This window comes from Rosa rugosa, chromosome 1 (genome assembly GCF_958449725.1).
Source record: "Rosa rugosa chromosome 1, drRosRugo1.1, whole genome shotgun sequence".
NCBI lineage: Eukaryota > Viridiplantae > Streptophyta > Magnoliopsida > Rosales > Rosaceae > Rosa > Rosa rugosa.
The window spans coordinates 18,772,838-18,792,853 of record NC_084820.1 but is presented as its reverse complement, the minus strand read 5'-3'; the positions used below and the strand labels follow the sequence as shown (position 1 = coordinate 18,792,853).

General features: G+C 37.9%; 2 protein-coding genes and 1 long non-coding RNA gene across 3 annotated transcripts; 1 reads left to right on the top strand and 2 right to left on the bottom strand.

Annotated features, from left to right (window-relative positions):
* Positions 1–7,877: 7,877 nt before the first annotated feature.
* Positions 7,878–14,517, top strand: LOC133722415 (uncharacterized). Its single transcript, XR_009852725.1, has 6 exons — positions 7,878–8,219; positions 8,744–8,804; positions 9,849–11,190; positions 11,473–11,544; positions 13,873–13,920; positions 14,050–14,517. It is a non-coding gene; the product is annotated as an uncharacterized LOC133722415 (long non-coding RNA).
* A 549-nt stretch (positions 14,518–15,066) lies between these two features.
* On the bottom strand, positions 15,067–15,535 carry LOC133718474 (uncharacterized). Its single transcript, XM_062145354.1, has 2 exons — positions 15,291–15,535; positions 15,067–15,226 (listed from the first exon to the last, which is right to left on the bottom strand). Exons 1-2 carry the CDS (start codon positions 15,533–15,535, stop codon positions 15,067–15,069), a joined length of 405 nt encoding a protein of 134 aa, XP_062001338.1.
* A 2,374-nt stretch (positions 15,536–17,909) lies between these two features.
* On the bottom strand, positions 17,910–19,058 carry LOC133727483 (EPIDERMAL PATTERNING FACTOR-like protein 2). Its single transcript, XM_062155060.1, has 2 exons — positions 18,660–19,058; positions 17,910–18,400 (listed from the first exon to the last, which is right to left on the bottom strand). The coding sequence occupies exons 1-2, from the start codon at positions 18,771–18,773 to the stop codon at positions 18,146–18,148; spliced, it is 369 nt and encodes a 122-aa protein (XP_062011044.1). The 5' UTR covers positions 18,774–19,058; the 3' UTR covers positions 17,910–18,145.
* Positions 19,059–20,016: the final 958 nt, after the last annotated feature.

The following is a 20,016-nucleotide window of genomic DNA, read 5'->3' as shown; positions in this document are numbered from 1 at the left end:
CAACAAGGATCCTTTAATGATTTTGAAGCTTCTTCATTATCATACCATGTTATCAATCGCCAACACCTCAAGGTGACTCTCTTGAAGATTTAGTTACTTCTATGACTAAAAATGTTTCTTCCTTTTCGCAGAATGTTTCTTCCTTTTCCCAGATTGTGGATTCTTGTATCCAAGACATGAAAACTTGTAGGCAGAATATTAACGAATCTGTTGAGAACATTGGGCAACATGTGGAGACAATTTTGGCATGCTTGAATCAAGAGCCAAAGGAGCAAGAACCAAGTCAAGAAGTTTCCACGAATGAGGATGATGATTGGCCGGCAGTTGATGAGATTTTAGAGACCATGGTACCGCAAGAGCACCCTCCTACACCTATGACAACTCTATGGGAGCCCCCTACAGCTACAACCTTGCTTCAACCTCATGATGCACCACTTGAATTAATATTTGATGAGGATGAAAGCTTGGATTTGGATGAGCCCCATGAAGAGAAACTCAAGGCCACGACTTGTGAGGATTATGCAGTACGGTATACAATTGAGCTTGAAGCCTGTGCCTATAGTGATGATGATGAGGATTCTTTCAATGAGGAACTTCAAATTGAGTTTAATGACAATGTGTTCCACATGCCGGAAGCAATCACAATACATCATGAGGTTCAAGAAAATTACAAGGATGACATAGGTGATTGCTTAGAGAAGGAGACCATCAAAGCTCCTACATTTAGGCCTCTACTTCTAGCACCTGGTAGACCACCTGATTATTCCTTGCCACATTCAATCTCTACGCATGTTCCTTCTCTCCACAGCGCTCTTGCCTTTGTCGATCATGTGGAGATGGTGATCTATGAGCATCTGAAATCTAATGAGGAGATCCTTCTATCCATGCTTGGTGGATTTAAGAAGAGAAGGAGACAATGGAAGAAGAGAAAGAAAAAGAAGAGCATCAAATCATATCTTTCCATTGCTCCTAAGATACCCAAGTTGCTGTCAAGAGACCATGAAACGTCGCTAAAGAGAGTAAAGCATTTGGTGGAACCAAGACCTAAACCTCCTGATTACTCTTGATGAAGAGTTGCTATGTCAGGCTGAAGACGTTAAACCAAGCGCTTCTTGGGAGGCAACCCAATTAATGGAGGAAGAAGATTGCGGCATTCAAAACTTCTAATCATAAGAGACGCTCTCTTTATTCCTTTTCTTCTCAATCTTTGCTTCATATTTGTTCGTTTTTATGCTTTTGATTTGTGTGCAGGTCATATAGTTGAGGAAAGTTTGAGGAAAATCACTTTTGAGCAAAACAGTTTTTCTGCCTCGCGGATCAGTTCACTTTGAACGGCTGCCGTTTTTAGTTCCGATGGAACCAGGAGACGTGCCATATATTCATCGAAAGCTCTCTGAGTCTAGTTTCTGTACGATTTTACAGAACTGGATTCGGAGTTCTGCTGCGTTCCCAGTTCCACTTTGAGTACCGAAAGGTCAGTCCAGCAAAACAGGGACCTGCGCAAATTTGCGACCTTTTGGAGTCCATATAGCACGGAGCTTCCATTGTGGAAGTCAAGGCCTTGTGCCTTGCAGATGGTGTCTAACTTTGGTCTTCTCCAAAGGTCGTGAGCAGCTGGAGGTCTACAAGGGGGAGCTTTTCTATAACCTTTCTTATCTTCCTACTTGCCCTCTTTTGGATTTTCTTTCTCTATGCTTACCTGGTGCATTGTGCGTTATATTGCCATACATTGAGGACAATGTCTAGTTTCAGTGTGGGGGAGGGAAATACAAATTTGTCAATTTGTTTTTGAGTCATTCTTTGTTTAAAAAAATAAAAAATAAAAAAAATAAAAAATAAAATAAAAAAAGAGTCTAGTTTTAGGTTTTATTTTTCTTTGAGTCTTAGGAGTCTTCCAACTCTATGATGAGCATGAACTTTCGGATTTATATTTTGGTCACAAAAGGATTGCAGGCATGTGTTAGATTCTTGATTTCAAATAATTGTTAATAGATTTTGATGATTATTGTGCTTGATTTTTATACATTGATGGTTGGATTAATGTAACACTTGAGAATTGATGGATGCATGCTATGACAGGTTAAACTTGATTTAAACCCTTGTGAGCTTTTGAGCCTGTTTATGTGCTATTTCTTTTCTGAGTGCTTAGTATAGAATCATCTTATTTTCTTGACGAGGATTTTGCATGATCTCATCTTTTATTCATCTTGGTTGAGACTCGGATTCGACTTGCATATTTTATAAGGACAAATGCTAGAACTTGCCCCAAAGCCTCTTGAAGCGTATGGTTGAATTGCATGATGGATGGGAAGGGATAAAGGCACTAGGATTACCACCATAGCCAAATTAACCTGTGTCCCTTTTATGCACACAAGATGTGCAATCCCCTAGTTAACCCCCTTGAGCCTACATTAAGCCTTTTTGTTTCATCACCCATGAATTCCTTAACCCTAAGCTTAGTATAGATATATCCTTACCCTATCCTAAGGAAGTAGTGGAGCAAATATTTTGAGAGATGTACTTATGTTCAAGGTACTTTTGTAAGCAAGCGTGGGGGAGTTCATTGTACATCGATCCAAGGAAAAAAAAAGTATGTGTTTATGGCTGTTGAAAAAAAAAACAGAGAAAAAAATATGTGATAGCCGAAAAAGAAAAAGAAAGAGAAAGAATGCTTGAAAAGAAAAATCAAAAGAATCGAAAAGCAAAATACTTCCTTGGATTTGATACATTCATGTTGTATCTGTTGAGGTTATAATGAAGCAAAGGCCCAAAAAGATGACATCTGGCCTTGGAAAAAAAAATTCTTGCTTCATGTTCGAAGATTGATTACCTTGAAGAGTTTCAAGATTCTTTTATCTCTTATGTTCTTCTAGTGCTCCACTAGGTTCTTTAGGATCTTTGAATTTCCTATCCTTTCTTTCTTCTAACCTTAACCCTTGGCCCCATTACAACCCTGAATAAAGACCTTGTTGATCTTTGAAGTTGTGCATTCGATTTGTGGAGACTTGTGTGGAGGGGTGAGCATATGGTGTCACTGGCCTTTCGTCCGAGTTTTGGCATTCCAATCATGGGATCATATGTAAAAAAAAAAAAAAATCAGAAAAAGCCTTTCTTTCTTGTTATCATATGTGAGCTATTTGTTTGTCTTATTACATCATTCCTCTCACATATAACTTGAGTGAAATATATGCTAATACATCAAGTCAGAAAATCATGAGTGAAAAGAAATTGAGAGCATCTTTGTGAGAAATTGAGTTGACGCTTGTTTGACACATGAATAAGTTGGTTCTCCTTTGTTGCACTAGTTTGATTGCCCATGTATTATAACTTTAGCACTATCGTTATCAAAATAAATTAGCTTTTAAGTGAGGTTATGAATTCTGACATGTGAGTGTGTGAATTTTGTTGACCATACTTGTGGGCATTATAAGTTCTCTGAGATGTTTGGAAGACATTAGGTCCGTGTCTTTTGTTCTAGTTAGTTCTTTGTTTGCTAGGGACTAGCAAAGCTTAAGTGTGGGGGTATTTGATAGGAGCATAATTATGCGATATTAATAGCGTTAATCTCTATACTTTCTTTGTTAGTTTAGTGTATTTTCTCGTTATTTACGTTGTTTATTTGTTTTATAGGTATTTTGGAGCAAAGAAGGAGAAAAGAAGTAAAAGAGGGATTGAAAGGCAAAATCGGGAAATCTGCCTGTGCAGATCAGTTAACTTCGACAGAGCACTGAGACCAGCTCAGAACGATCCAGATGATGATCTTTATATTTATAGAAAGCCCCGGATGTCTAGTTTCCAGATCTTTTTACGGTTCGTCAATATCATTTTTCTAGAGGAAGTTATGACCGATTTAGTACAAGAAGGTCAGGCTGCGCGTGAATCTGAGGTTGGACGGGAATTTATGTTTCGAAGCCCAAATCACACCGAAAAGCCCGAGGACGAGTTTGTGCTTCATATATCAGCTCAATATAGACAAATGGCATGATTTGAATGGTTGGAATGAGTCATCAAGTTCAAGAGCCAATAGGAAAACTCCACCTAAGCACGCTAACCCTAATTCTTTTAAGTTTTGGATTTCCTACACAACAAGAAAGATGGAGGCAACCTCTAACCATATAAAAGGAGATGAGTCTGCAGCAGCTCTCGCTCTCTCTCTTCCTCCCCCTTCTTTAGTTTGTTTTATTTCTTCCATGTTTAATTAGTTTTTATTAGTTAGGGGGTTGCTTGAAGCCCCTAGACATGAACTACAAGATGATTTGACTTTTGATTTTATTTTCTTTTAATTCAAGATGAGACTTTTGTTTACTGCTTTTCCATTGATGAATTTTTGCTTGTATGCTTTGAGTGCACGCTTAGTATGCATGTTAGGGTTCTACCGCTTTGATTGTTTGATGCCTGTGTCAATAGTTGGACTCCTCAAACCTTCTAGAGAAGCAGTTGTTAGTTTTCACTATCAAGTAAACTAAGTCCTAGGTTTAGCAAGGCGCTAAGTTTATTGCGATGCCTAGTGATGTCTCAAACTCTTTAGACCTTAATGATCTCTGCATGTTTAATCTAATAAGCGTACCTTTAGGTTGCATTGCTTGGGAATAGTCTAGGTGTAGAGCACTTCCTGCCTAGCGTACGAAGTAAGAAAGGGTAATAGGTTGTGTTCAAGCGTACCGAGCCAACCTGAGCATCTTCATCTAGATTAATTGAATTAGGATTGAACAAATTATCTTGTGTGTGATTGTCCGGGGTGGATGCATCTTCCCTAACTATCTTTATCATATTGTTTTCAAACCATCTTAAAATCTGTTTTCGTTACTTTCTGTCCTCTATATTTTTATAATTATTTTATATAGTAAACGATATCCGAATAATACCAAATTTTGTGTGCAAGACGCCCTGTGTGTCTAGTGTATCTCTGTAAATTTTCGTAATTTTCTGAGTAGTTTAGATTAGGTTTTTAATTAGGTTTTCGACTGCTGTTCGCTAGGAACAGTGGTCACTTTTGTGACATTGTTTTGAGTAGTTATAACCTTAGTCCTCTGCGGGAAAGACCCTTGTTTACCCTTGCTACAATTGACAATCTTAAGTGTGAATAAGGAAAATCAATAGCTTATAAATTCAGCTATCAATTTTTGAAAATCTGAGTCCAGGTCCACAGTCTAACCAAAAGAGTGAGGAGGGAACAACCCATTGGCCCAGCCCATATTGATGTCGTCACCACTACAAAACACCTACACCGTTGTCGGACAACCACCTCCAGCGCACCACCACCAACATAGCGCACCCAATCAGATATGCAGCATCCCACTCCAACCATAGCCACTGGCGAATCAACAACCAGAACCATAGCCACAGTATTACAATCTCCATACCAGATCAAGTTGGAAACCAGATCCGAATCCAGTGGCCTTAGCAAAACTAACGTGAGTGCAACGCGGTCACGCTGCCCTTCCGCCGTCATGCCTACACCGCACGACCATCGAGAACATCAAGTCTGATACCAGACTCCACCCCCCACCTCGAACCGATCTGATACAACCACCAACGCACGCCCACAAACGCCATTGTGGCGAGTTAACGGTGAACCGATACGGCTACGCCATGCCGCCCCGAAACCCACAACATCCAGTTTAGATCCATGAACCTATCAAGCAGATCCCGAGAACCACACCAGGCTAAGAGAGCAACGAACTGACGACAGCCCGTCCGACGACGACATCCAAGGGATGCGCAGCCGGACAGAAGAAGGGGGGAAATTAAGGCTTTCAGGCGCGTGTAGGCGCGTTCTCTAGACTAAGGTTTTCTAGGGAAATTTTTTGGTATGGGGAGTATTTTTGTTTACAGCAATGGGAGTAGTTTTTACATCAGTAATAGCTTTTACTATATTGGAATTTTTTTACAATGGAAACAGCTTCTGCAATAACTTTCAAGATTGATGTTGAACTTTGGTGTTTAACTTTGTCAGAATTCCAGTAGTTTCAATTTGTTGAGAATCTTATTGGATGTCTAAGCTTTTTTTTTTTTTTTTTTTTTTAAATAGCAGAGGCACCAATCTAGCTAGGTGCCTCGTTTATATTATTAATAGGGATGTCTAAGCTTTTAAGTTCATTACATTTTTACAATTTTTGCTTTACCTATTTTTATTATGTTTTTAAGTTACACAATGGTTATGTAAGATTGGAGTTGCATTTTGCCCTTTTCATTAGTCTGATTCATGGAAATAGCAGACATAAATGTGCCAAACTGCCCATAGCAAGAACAGTTACAAAATGAAGTTGGAAAATGACATTCATGTTAAAGATGAAAATTAATGCTGAAAATATCAAAATAGACATCATTTTCCATCAAATATCAAAGCTGAGAATTAAACATAAAGCTACTATCAAAACTTCATCCATAAAGCTACTATCAAAACTTCATCAAGCCACTGTCAATACTTCAAAATACTATTGTCACCAGTAAATTTTTCATCAAATATCAAAGCTGGAAATAAAACAATCATAAAGCTACGATCAACACATGATCGAAAATGCTACTTTCATAGACTAAAAAATCTACTGTCACCGCTACATGAAGCTACCGGTCTAATTATCATCTAATGCCTCTTGCCGCTCCTTGTTCTTTTACTGGCATAAATGAACTCCTTGTCTTCAGTAGACTTGCTTTTTTATGCTTGATTCGATTGATAGAGAAATTCAGTCTTCCAGCTTGCTTCCTCCCTTTCCTCTTCAAGGTCTTCTTCTTCAAGGAATTGGAAAACTACTGCCAATTAATATAAAAGCTATTGTTAATGAGCACTAAAGCTACTGACATATTCAGCATTAATTAGGAATGCTGCTCCTATGAAACACAAAAGTTACTCCTATATATTAAGAATGCTACTCTCAAAGGCTCAGAAAAGTACTACCAAACTAATCATATCAACTATTAGAAAAGCATAACAACAATTAAATGCATGTCATGCAACTAAAGTACTAAGAAGTATGAATGCTGCAAGAATAACAATTATGTAGTACACTAGTACTCATCATAAGCATTTGTATCCAACAATATCTTCCCAAGCATTCGTGCTACAGTAATAGCAAACAATGAAAAGCATGATGACCGAAGCTTTGCGGCAACCAAGGAACACAAGCTACTCCCTGGGATTAACAAAGCTATTCCAACGATTGAGAAAGCTGCTACTATGAAACAGAAGTTGAAAGCTACTCCTAGAGACTGACAAACCTAGCACCAAACAACATGAAAGCTACTCCCAAACTGAGAATGCTACTCCATATGAGTAAGGAAGCTACTGCCCAGCAACACAAAAGCTACTCCTAGAGACATGGAAGGCTACTACGAATAACTCAAAAAGATACTAGCAACAAGCATGAAAGCTACTGCTGATATGAAAGTGAAAAATTTGAAAGCTCTACAAAACATTAAAGCGACTACGAAACAGAAAGATATTGTAGATGAAGCATAAATCTATTGTTAGAGAACACTAAAGGTACTAATACAAAACTATAAACCTCTTGCTAAACACAAAAGCTGGTAATCGTTTTAAAAGGTGTAAAAGTTACTGTTGTAACGTCCCGTATCTCAATTTACCTGTTTACTAGTCATTTGGACGGTAAACGACCTTTACTTTCACTTTTACTTTCGGTTTAGTGCTTTTAGTGGCCCTAAAAATTGACTTTTTGTTCGGGTCAAAATTTGAGAAAATGTTCTTCATGAAAGTTGTAGGGGACGTTAAACCGAGCGCGTACATATGTGGTACGTAAAAATCGGAGCTCGTATGCAAAAGTTATAAGCGAAAATGTGAAAATTACTGTTCATGGTAAGTAGTATATATTTGAATTTTTCACTGTGGCCGGTAACTTTTTCTTTTTTTCTTTCTCTTCCCCCGCGTGTTCTCTCTCTCGTCCCCGAGCTCTTGCTCTCTCTCTCTCACCTCTGCAACTCCGGTTGCTTTCTCTTTCCGGCCACCAAAAAGCGTAAAACCGGTGGCTACGGACTCGTCTCGACCTCCTCTTGGTGCCTGCGGTGATGGCTCATGGCGGCTTGGCCGGAAAATGACGCATCGAGCTGTGGAAGTTTCACTGTAGCAGAAGTGGTCAACGCGAGTTTCTCCCGATTCCGGCCACCTCCGGCGACTAACCATAATCATTTGGAAGCGCCTTGCGATGTAGATGATGCTCCCCAAATATTTTGCAGCGATTTGAAGCGTGGAGGAAGAATTGAAGGTTTGAAATTCTTGCACTATTCACGGTTTCGGGTTCAATGTTTACCTTAATTGTTGAACTAGTTCTAGACGTTTTCTGGCTTAGTGGTAGTTGAATAAAACGTTGGGTCCGTTGAGTAGGTGCTGCTGCCAAAGTTTGGTGGCCAACGGAGCTGGTGGCGGTGGCGGCGGCGCCGCCACTGTGGGCGGCGGTAGCGGCGGCTAGGGTAGCTTTTTAATTTCTTTTTCTGGCTAGTTAAATTCTATAATTATCATAGAGCTTGTATGTGAAGTTTGGTGAATTTTGGAGGAGTTTGGAATTGTTTGTGAATTTCCGAAGTTTGAAGTTTTGTGATGGAATTGTGGGAAATCCGGCCGTTGGATTTCCCTCGTTTTCATTGTGGAATATGTAGATTGAGGAATTGGTGTTGTGGAAGAGATTTGGGTGGAATTTGAGAAGTATTGGAGATAGAGATTTTCGGGTTTCGTTTAGGTTCGTATTTATTTTATTCGAATTGCCGTTTACGGAAATATAATTGTGTACAGGGCAATGTTGCGAGCTACGGCTAGATGAATGAACTCGTTTGCGTGGTCGCCCATTAGTACTGTGAGTGGACTTTTATTTTCAAATAAGTGATGCATGCATTTATTTATTAAAGTATGCTTTATTTAATTAACATATTATTTTCCGAGCATCTGAATTGATTTTGGAATTTGATTTCAATTTATCTCGTGGATTTGCTTTCAATAATGATTTTCATGAAGTAATTATGATTTATACCGGTTGTGAATTTTGATTATTAATTTGTTATGCTCGGATTCGAATTTATAATTGATGTTGAATTTGGACGAATTATTTTTCCGAGGTGATTTCCGGAATTAATTATATTTCTATTCGTTGTTTTGAGATTTCTGGAAAGCTTTTCGAAATGGGATTTCGATGCAGTTATTTCTTATTTATCTATAGACTTTCGGTTTTGGCATTGGGAATGCCTTGTTGATGATCTAATTATTTTCTTAGCGTGTGGGACACGCTGTTGATTTATACGACGTTTTACGAGAATTTCCGGGTACGGTTGGGAATCGTACCCGTGTTTTCTTTATTCGTGGGACATGGGGAAGCCTTAAGGATTTATTGGATTTTATTAGTTTTTACCCGCCATACCTGGGTCGTCATATTTATTGCTAGCTAGCCTATTAGTACTCCTCCCTGCTTACTATGTGTTTGTGGGTGAGTAAGAGCAGAGCATGGGATGCTCCAAAGTGTGGGACACTCCGACCCGAGCCTGGGAGGCTCCCTTCTTTCGTATGGTGAAACTTCTTCCCCATATTTTATCGTTGCTTGACTAGCAGGGCTAGTCCGATTTTCACTGTAGCCAGCGGGGCTGGTCTTATCTTTTTGAGAAACGAGATTTCGGTTTTACGATATATTTTTCGAATGTTGTGACTAGCGAGGCTAGTCGGTTTATCGTTTTGAAATTCTTGGTTTTAAAGCTAAATGTGTTTTACCATTTGTGCATGCATCGAGTTTTTAAAGGAATAAATGTGGGAAAGTATGAAATCCTTCTTATTTTAAATTGTTTATTTTTGTCCACTCACGCTAACGTTTTTCGTCTACTTTCCCCTGGGCCTTTCGGTTTCTAATGCCCAGTTTGCAGGCGCTATTAGTTGAGGTCGGGCGTACATGGATCGAGGCATAGTTGACGAATAGCTTCCGCGCTTCTTTGTTTGGCTCTGATCTATTGTGGGTTACTATTTTGGGTAGTCCTCTTTAGGGGTGACTCAACCAGTTCTCGGTAGAGTTATCTCTAAGGTGGGCCCCGCAGGGCCACCTCGGATTTCAGGGTGAAATTCGGGGCGGGTCCTGTCAACTGTACACATATGAAAGCTATTACCAAGCAATCTTAAAGCTACTACAAAGCATGAATGAAAAGCTATTACCAAAATCAACTGACACATATGTAAATGCTACTATAATACTATTTAGAACTTTTTTAGACAAATATATAGCAATAGAATTGCATATTTCAGTGTCAAGGACGCTTACGAAGCCGAATTAATATAAGAGAGGTGTTGATTCAAAAATGCTCAACTGATTCTTCGACTGATTTCTTTGATTCTTCATTCCTGCTTCTTCGCTACTAAGACACGGGCCGACCGTCGACGAGTCTTCGAAATCATCGTCGGAGACTCGCCTCTTCTGCGAGGCTCGGTAGCGACTCGATTGTCGGCAACGCCGAGGTCCTATCAAATTTCCATTCTAGAGAGAGAGAGAGAGAGGCGGTTTCTCATTCAAAATGACCTAGAACGTGAAATTGGGTTTGTTTAAAGACCAGTGGCATAGTTGTAATTTCTTTTATTTTTAATGTTTAAAATTTAACCCTATTCTGTATCTGGTGGCCTTATGAAGGAAGAAAATATTTGGTGGCCCTTAGGCTAAAATAACTCCTCAAAATGCACTTATATGTAATATTTTTGTTTATTGGTGTCCTATAGCCAAATTTGTAGTAGTGCGTGTATTAGTTGGCCTTTTTTTTTTTGTGCCTATATTGCGTTTTAGGCGGAATGTTTTTTCAAAAACCATCTTCATGTCCGATCTTCGAGAGAAAAATCTCTTTATAGAGACCATGGTTCGAGCACAAGTAAGCCATATGCTTCCGAATCCCGATTTGCTCATTTAAAAATGTCCTTTTCGTGGTTCATCCTAAACCATTTATAGAGGTATCCAATTGGGTTACAAACGATACATCCAGCCGGGGCACAGGCCAAGTAGATCCCCTAATGATTCTGGTAGGGCAAGCCCAAGCCGGAGCAACGTCAGAGACGTAGAAAAAAGCAAGAAAGTAGAAATAGATCCATTGAAACTGATCCTTTGTTTTTTGTTTTCATCTTAGGGTCTTAATGCATCTTTTCTTTTTAAAACCCAATAAATTTTATTGGAGGGCAATAAAACCGGATGCACCGAATATCGTGAGGCGGATGAACCAACCCAGGTAAATCTTCTGGGATTTTTGTCAATTATCCTCCTTTTCTGGGTCTTGATTTCTTCTTTGTTTTGATTTGGCTTCAGTTTCTTTTTTTAACTTTTGAATTAGTTTTTCGAATCTGGAATTTTACATGTTCCTATTTGTGCAATTGAACAATCATTAGTTGTTTCTTTGATTATGAAAGTAGAGATATTAGTTTGTGTATGTATTTGTTTCTAAGATATTCCTCAGCTCCCTCTCACTATCTTCCCTAAATGGGTAAGAATTGTTTTAAATTTATATTTTCAGTGTTCAACGGGATTGACCATGATGGCAACAAAATCAGAGACAAGGTCGGCATCAAGTACGTACAAATTATAGGTACTTGAACAGATTGTTCTAATGTTTACTGTCAAGTAGTCAAAGGGTTGTAGTGTCTTGCTTTGAAGATGAAATCATACTCTTTTGTTAAGCCAAATTATTTTAAGGCCAGTTGAGTATTGCTTCTTGGGTACATTTATATCCCACGTAAAACTCAATTTACTTGAAAGCTCCGATATGTACCCAATGATGAGTTATGCTTTTGATTTGTTGGAAGATGCATGGATCCTTCAATCATGTTCTAAACCCTGTTTTACGGATTTTGTAGCTATGGATTTTATGTGGATATTTTTGCCTAGATTTTATCATTGATCTGTTGGTTTAAAGTTGCATTGATATGAAAGGGAGGAAACAATTTAATTGTCATTGTGTTATTGTGAAATTGTGGAGAAGCACATTTTAGTTTATTACATGCTTAGCTTTTGGTTCTAATTTATTTAAGCAACAGAAAAAAGCGTGGAAGTAGGATTCTTTTGGAGTTGATTGATTAACATAGTTGCAGATACAAGGATTGGCATGGCCGGACTCCTTTTTGTGTCATTGTTATATGAGTTTAGGGTTGGCCAAATTATTTTAAGGCCAGTTGAGTATTGCTTCTTGGGTACATTTATATCCATTTGTTTTTGTGACAGCATGACCAATTACATGTGTTCATCAAAATAACTATAAATTTACAATGTCAAATGCTCAAATGTTTGAATCAAAACACTCTGATTTCAACCAAACAAACCAACAATTAGACAAAAATTCAGCCAAAATTGTCTGAAACCAAGAACTAGTCAATCCCACAGCTCAAGAATGTTGCATTTGCCTCTTCAATGCGTAATCTGCCGCCTATATGGCTTATCCTCCACCGTCTTCACAAAAAAAAGTCAATTCCTCCGTGAATCACCAAGGCAAATCATCAAACCATTTTGAATAACTTGCACAGCCACACTAACAAAACTAAAAATGTCAAGTACTGGCATATTTTACAAATAATCCTATTATATTCAAGCATTTCCTTGATTTCAATAATCCATTTAGGACTCTATGAATATGAATAATAAATTAACAGTACCTTCTCCTTTTATTGTTGAGCGGCGATCCATCAGTGTTATCCTTCTCCGACTCAGTGCAGCCGTTTGAATTCGAATCCACGTAGGCCGGAGATTCCGTCGAAGGCGAGTCCATGAGTACATCCGCCAAAAAAACTCTCATAGTACTCCTTAGGTGGCTCCTCCGAAGCCACCTTGCTTCCGTCATCGTCTTTCATCAGCATCTCCTCAACCTCGCCGATCCACGTGTCAATCGATCCCGTCTCCGGGTTGGCCAGAGCATCCTCCACTGTTGATGACGACAATGAAGAAGGCGAAGCCCTAGTTGCCGCCGTGACGGCCGGGTTCTCCAACTCTTGCAACAATTCTAACCCATTCGCATCGTCGAATACGAAATCCCAATCGATCTGGCCTACCTATATGGCTCCATTGAGACCGAATTGAGATTTGAATTCGAGAGAGAGAGAGAGAGAGAGAGAGAGAGAGAGAGAGAGAGAGAGAGAGAGAGAGAGAGAGAGAGAGAGAGAGAGAGAGAGAGAGAGAGAGAGAGAGAGAGAGAGAGAGAGAGAGAGATCGAATCTTTGTCAGAGTTCGGGTTGGTGAAGGCTGGGTCCGATCTGAGAGACAGCGGCGAGGCTGGTGGTCGCCGGAATTGGAGGCGAAGACCAAGACCTGAAGATCTGTGATCGAGGAGAAGGATAGAGAGAGAGAGAGAGACTGTGATCGAGGAGAGAGATAGATCGCGATCGATGTAAGGCTGATGGACTTTGGGTTTATTAGGTAGAAGGGTAAAATTGTGAAGAACGAAATAATTTGTGAATGCAGGTGGCCTTATTTGTACAAGAAAATTTAGGTGGCCTTGTGGCTAATATAATTCTCAAAATGACACTTATGTGTAATTTTCTATTGTTATATATATATATATATATATATATATATATATATATATAACTATATTTATATTTGAATTACATAAGTCTTTGCATTATATTCTCCTTTCTCTGTTATTGTTAGCTTCAGGACTCTTCCTATGCAGACTTCTCCTTCTATTGCAAGTGTACAAGGTATAAGTGATATGTCTTAACTGATAACAATATAATGAATATATTGTACGTCATCTTTACGTAATTGTATAGATAGAGTTGATCAGTTATATAGATAGACTTTAGAGTTTGATTGTATCTGCTGCTATATGTAATATATATATAATTCTTTTACTTCACAAATTCTTCAGTTATGAAGTACAGAAAAAATGGTGTATGAAGTTATTGGTTCATTGTACTTGTTACAGGGTAAGAGACCAATGAAGGAGGAGATCTGCCATTGCTTTATGTTGAAGGTATTACTCCTCCCTGCTCCAAATGTGTGTTTTCTATTACAATTGAACTGAGTACATACTACATAATAGTTTGCTTGAAGAAAATGTTGTAGGAATGTCATAACATGTTTTGTGGTTTGTTCATTTCAGTTAATGACCAGGTGGCCTTGTCAGAAATGGATTCTGTTTTGAAGCAGACTCTGAACCGGGAATGATCATTCACCCAAACAAATGGAATGCACAATCTCAAATTAAAAGGTAGGAATGTCAATTTTTTGATAACTAGGTTATTGCAAGTTACTATGTTTGTTCATTGATATGTATTTGAGTATGAAATTGTTGAATTGGCAAGGGACCAACCGAAGCCTAGTGACTATCTAATGAAACTGTGAAGAAGTTGAGAAGTTTCACGAAGTAACTGCTGAAGACCTTGACACAAAAATATCTTGCAGATTTTCTTTATTGAGTTGATACTAGTGAAAGAAATGCAGGTATAGGCTTGTAAGTTGCAATAGGTTTCTTTATTAGGTAATGCAATATGTTGTAGAAGTAATTGTAACAAATTGTAGATTTTGATTGAATGCGATGATGTATACATTTGTAGACAGCATTCATATATTCAGCTATTTGATGGTTTTTATTAATATTATTATAATTTTTTTTTAATAATGTGGTATTCGAAGACACAGTTCTAATGGATGGTTAGTAATTGGTGTATAACTAAAGTTGGCAGCTGTCATATCAGCTGACATGACAACATTTTGTCTATGTTGAAAACTTGGGCACTGTTTGTATTTTGGTGCTCTATGCTGCAAAGGAAACCCCAGCAATCACCACTGTCATGCTATTGGTGGCTGCATAGTGGCTAATGAAGATTTTGGTGGCCTTTGTGAACAATAAGCACCTTTATTGGAGGGTGTCCTATAAGCATAATTCTAGTAGTGACGCGGGAGCATGTGTTAAGAGGGCTAGGCTAGTATATATATATAAGAGATTATGTAATTACCTTTGCAGGTTGATTTGCGGGTTACTAGTTTACTACTGCATGCAAGGCTGTGACACCTTTGACCCCCTCGAAAGAAAGAGATGCTGGAGACTACAAGAACCAATTTTTGGAAACCCCTTGCTAACAGCTAAGAACAAAGGAGATTGTTTGGCGTTATTGTTTTAACAGCTCAATTCAGGATCAGCATCCATTAACAGAATGACAACACCATGGTGCCCGCTTTTAACAGCAACATGCAAAGCTGTATCTTTTTCCGAATTAGTCATTCGAAGTAACTCTTTATAAGCTTCAGCATCGGCTGGTCTGGTCTCCTGCTGCATCCTGCATCAGTCTGTAACCTTCTTGCGTGATCGATGAGGAACCCAACTAGTTTAACACAACATACCCTAGCAGCAATATGTGCATGGGAGTATCACCTCTGGTGTTGGTGGCCCAAAACAACGGAGATTGAATCTGATTTGGGAATTCCTTGAAGAACTGTGTTTGCTTGAACTGAGCAGCTATGTGAAGAACATTGTTGTTTTTAGGGGTCTTCTGAAAGAGAATATCAACTGATCTATCCCCATCTCTAACTTCTTTGAGAAAACAAAGATCACCAGATTTCACTGCCTCATACAGCGAAGGATCCATGGCATTGAACTCTATATCTCAACTTCAGTGGAGGACTGTGTGAACAATTTTCAATTGTTGATCTCGAATTTGAATAATTTCTCTGAGGTTAAGGGGGGAAGTGTACGCATCACATAGGTTTGCCGTTTGTGTATATTAACATTTTTTGCAATTAGAGCCTTCTTCAACTTACTTAATAAGGTTGCACTTCATATTCGAAACTTGCGATGTTCATGTACTATCACATACATTTAAGACTAGTTTTGAATTTATTCTGGTGATGCTCACTCAATACCTTACTGAATTGGCAAGCATCACCTTGTTAGTAGCTCTTATTTCACATTGTTGCTATAGTTGATCGAGCTATCTCTTTAAAAAATAAAATCAAAAACAAAGTAAATTGAAGGGAGATTTTTATTGATCAAATTATTCGTCGGTGTCCTTTTTTTATATTTTTGTAGGAGAATTTTACCAACAAATAATTATGCGGCAAACACGTTTTTCTTTTTAATTGATTTTTTTATGAGAAGTCAACGAACTGCGATGTGACTTTTCTCATTTTACTTCTTGAAAAACTCTTCTATGTATGGATGGTACAAGTGAACCAGAAAATTTAACAGATCTCAACTATTGATATTTATATGCAATCTTTTTTTAATAATAATAAAATGTACTTAATGTTATCCAACTGTCCATTCTAATTTGTGCAAATGCACGTTGGTGCACTGAATACTCTCTCTTAATTCTTTACTAGATTTTTAATGACAAAAATTCTTCGCCATGTATTGATATTGTAGGGTCTTCGCACAAAAATTAATATATTGAACTAAGTAATTGGAGGGAGCCCTTCTAATGAGGACCATTAAAATGTAAACTAGTTGACTTTCTAATCAACGGTTTGGAGACCCACTTTTCGATTACATTACAGCAAATCAACCGTTGGATGTTTATCTATACATAAGTAGATCACTTCTAAAAATTTTCTTCCAAATTGCTAATCGTTAAGGTACCGAACTAGATCAAATTAATATACTAACCAAATCTGTCAAACATGAACCGTTCATGTTCATAACTAATAAATCACGATTATGAATGTCTTAATGATTTTCAATTTGATTAAAAAATTACATAAACAATATATACATAAACATATAAACATCTAACAGTTGATTTATGAAAATGTAATCGAAAAGTGAGTCTAACACAAAAGTTCTCATTTTAGTAGTTCTCATTAGAATAGCATATTAGTTGGATTTTGCTCTAGATTGCTTGCACATTAATATCTGGGAAGTATAAAAACTACTAAACTAGGATGGGTAAAGACATTGCTTATTGAAAATAGGCATATAATAGCTTTGCTTAATTTAGCAAACCTTTGATTGATAAGAATAATCAGTCACCAGGTTCAATAACATCAAACCACAGTGTTAGTGACAACTGACAACATTGACGTCTGTTACTGAATACACTGCTTTTTACACAAAGTTGCTTTGGATTTGATCACTCAGCTGGTGCAAACTTCGAGCAGACCTTAACGGTGGCTGTTAACCCTGTACTCTATCAGATTCCGGTTCACAGACTCTCCCCATCTCTGTCAAACAGCACCCATACAAACCAGTACTGTTTGTCCTTGGCCAAGGGATGGAGAAGTTTCAATGCTATTTGTTATTTGTGGCTGAGGAAAAAAAAAATAGAATGCACAAAAAACTGGAGAGAAATAGGCATGGAGAATCAGAATCTGTTGCTTTCACTGTCCCCAGCCTCTGCTCATTTCAGTTTTGCAGGTCCTGGACTTTCGAACCAACATTCCCATTTTAGACTCAGGAATTTAGCTTCACTCCCGCACGTGACTTCTTTACTCAAGTGAGAAAGCGGAGCCTCTGTAATGGTTTAGAGTGGTGTAAAATTCAATCGTTATCCAGTTATATACTAATAGTTATCAAAACGGTTCACATCGAGCTTCATTGAAGGCTTGAAGCGCTTATAGAATTCTAAAGATTTCCAGGGCTATCAATTCAACAGAAAGCTTATTCGCCGCCCAAAATTTGTATTGAACATGATGAAAAACTTGAGCAGTGACGTAAAAGTCGTTAAGATAAAGAAGGGATAAAGTAGCTAGCTAGCCTACTATTGGTAACTGTAAAATGGTTATTTGGTTACGTTATCTATCTTTCTCAATGGGATTCTTGTCTTGGGAAAACGGAACGGTGGCGTGGTGAACAGGTTATAAGTCTCACAGACTACAAGATTTCATACCAAGTATTGTCCGTCATCTACTTTCTCAGTGAGCTGTGAAATCCCTTCATCACAAAAACAAAGGCTAATAATTGTCACTTTCCAAAACACACAAATCAAGAAATAGATGACATCAAAAAGGAATCCAAACAAAATCAGGTTCCAAGCAAATAAGCAATAATATTTGCTCTAGTATATTATACATGATAATCACTAATATTACAGAAGAAGCATTAGAGGTTAATAGGCTAGCTAGCTGGATTGCATGGATTCAAGAACCAAAATTTAATTAATCTTTGCTACTAGTATCAACCATTTACAATATCCAATAATGGGTATGCTCCAAATCCACCAAAAAATCAAGTGGTAATAGTGAAGATGATGAATCAATCTTGATCAGGGGTTGAAGATGATGGTGCCACATTTGCATTTCCAACTCATGGGCTTGTAGTTGCTTGAATACTCGCCTCCTCTGGCATATGCAATGTTGGTTACAACTGATGAAGAGTTCCTTTTACCTGGTTTGGCTTGAAAATTGTTAGGAACTTGAATTGCCTCACAAGGGCCACATGAGCTGCACCTTCCTTCACACCTTGGAGGCCTTGAACCAATTTGTGCTCTCAGTCTTGCCTTATTGTCTTCATTCACTGTCTATTGAAAACATACAAACACAAAATAAATACACATTATCCGAAAAGTTTGCCAATTCCATGATGTTGTTGAATATGAGTGTTAAACGCATTTTCAATCTCGATTTGGTTTCGGTATTCAAGTGATTTCCAATTATATGGTTTATAAATGCATTCAACACCGATGTTTGCATAACATAGTAGACAAAGTCTAGAAGTTGAATGCAAAACAGAAACTAAAGAGTAGAGTAGTAGGAAGATTGACATTAATAAACACACACCTGGGAAGTGTCATCCTTCTTGAGAAGTACTCTGCTTTCAGCCATGAATCTTATCTGGGTAGAGCTCAAAATCATCAGAAAGATGATAGAACTGGTGGTGTAGCGAAAACCCATTTGAGAGAATTGAGAGATGGACTAAATGGAAGTGTGTCTGTGTTGCCAAATATAACTGGGGATTGAATTATATTGTAAAGAAACCAAGAGAGGGAGTCAAATCAGTAACAGAATGATTGACATATATATACAGTATGATTTTTCTTCAGTGGGATTTTTGAGGTGATGGAACGTGGACAAATGAGAAATGCAGAGGCAAAAGCAAAAGCAAAAGGAGGGAGGTATTTTCAAAAAGGGAACAACTCGAACCTCGATTAGAGAATTAGAGAGAGAGTAGAGTCCCAAACAGCAAAACAAGAGATGGGATAAAAAGGACAAGGAACCCAAACAGCAAAAGGCCACAGAGGAAAATTAACCCCACAAGATATGGGGATGATGATGGGGATCAGTGCCAAGGCTAAAAGACATGCATTTACAGCTGTGGAGTTTTGGGTTTTCGCTTTCCCTTTGAGATCTTTATAATTTCTGGAAAAATATTTGAATTTGGTGTTTTGGGATTTCTTGTGGAGTTTGGTCTGAGCAGTCCTGCATAATCAGACGCCATATCCATATGTCTATATGGTCGGTGAGGAAAAAGAGAGGACATGCATTGTACTCTCAATCATGATAGTGTAATCACATTCACATGTCATGCAACCAGATCGAAAAAAGAGTTGTGTTTTCATTCGTATCATGTAATTATTGTTATAGAATACTTCCTGACTAGGGCAATTTTTGGGATTGTTTTGTTTTTGGCCACTAAAAATAATAACATCATCACATACTAAATCTCGTATTAAAAGTTACTCACATTTCATCAACTTTGTGAATTAGGTGTTGCGTATTTTATATGGAAAATATAAACATTAGAGTGAGGGTTATACAAAAATTAAGTATAATTCTGAGAGAGAAGATAATCCACGATGCTTAACAAAAGAAGGAAAATTGATATTCAGAAAAGCAAACATAGATAAAGGACACAAGAGTAAGTCTCATGTATACTATTCATGAGCCTTGATTTAGAATTGAGACATTTGCTTTTAAAAATGGTAATATTTAAACACCCTTTTGTCTTTGCAGTCTCATGATGCACTTTAAGCCTTTTAGATTAGGCTAAGTGGTGAGGGACGGTGGAGAGCAAGTTGAGCTAATTAGTGAATCGATCACCTCTATTGTAACCAAAAAAATTCTTACAAACTAATGTACACACTACACATAATGGTTGCAGTAAATTTAAATTTTTCTATCAAATTTATAGTGCAAA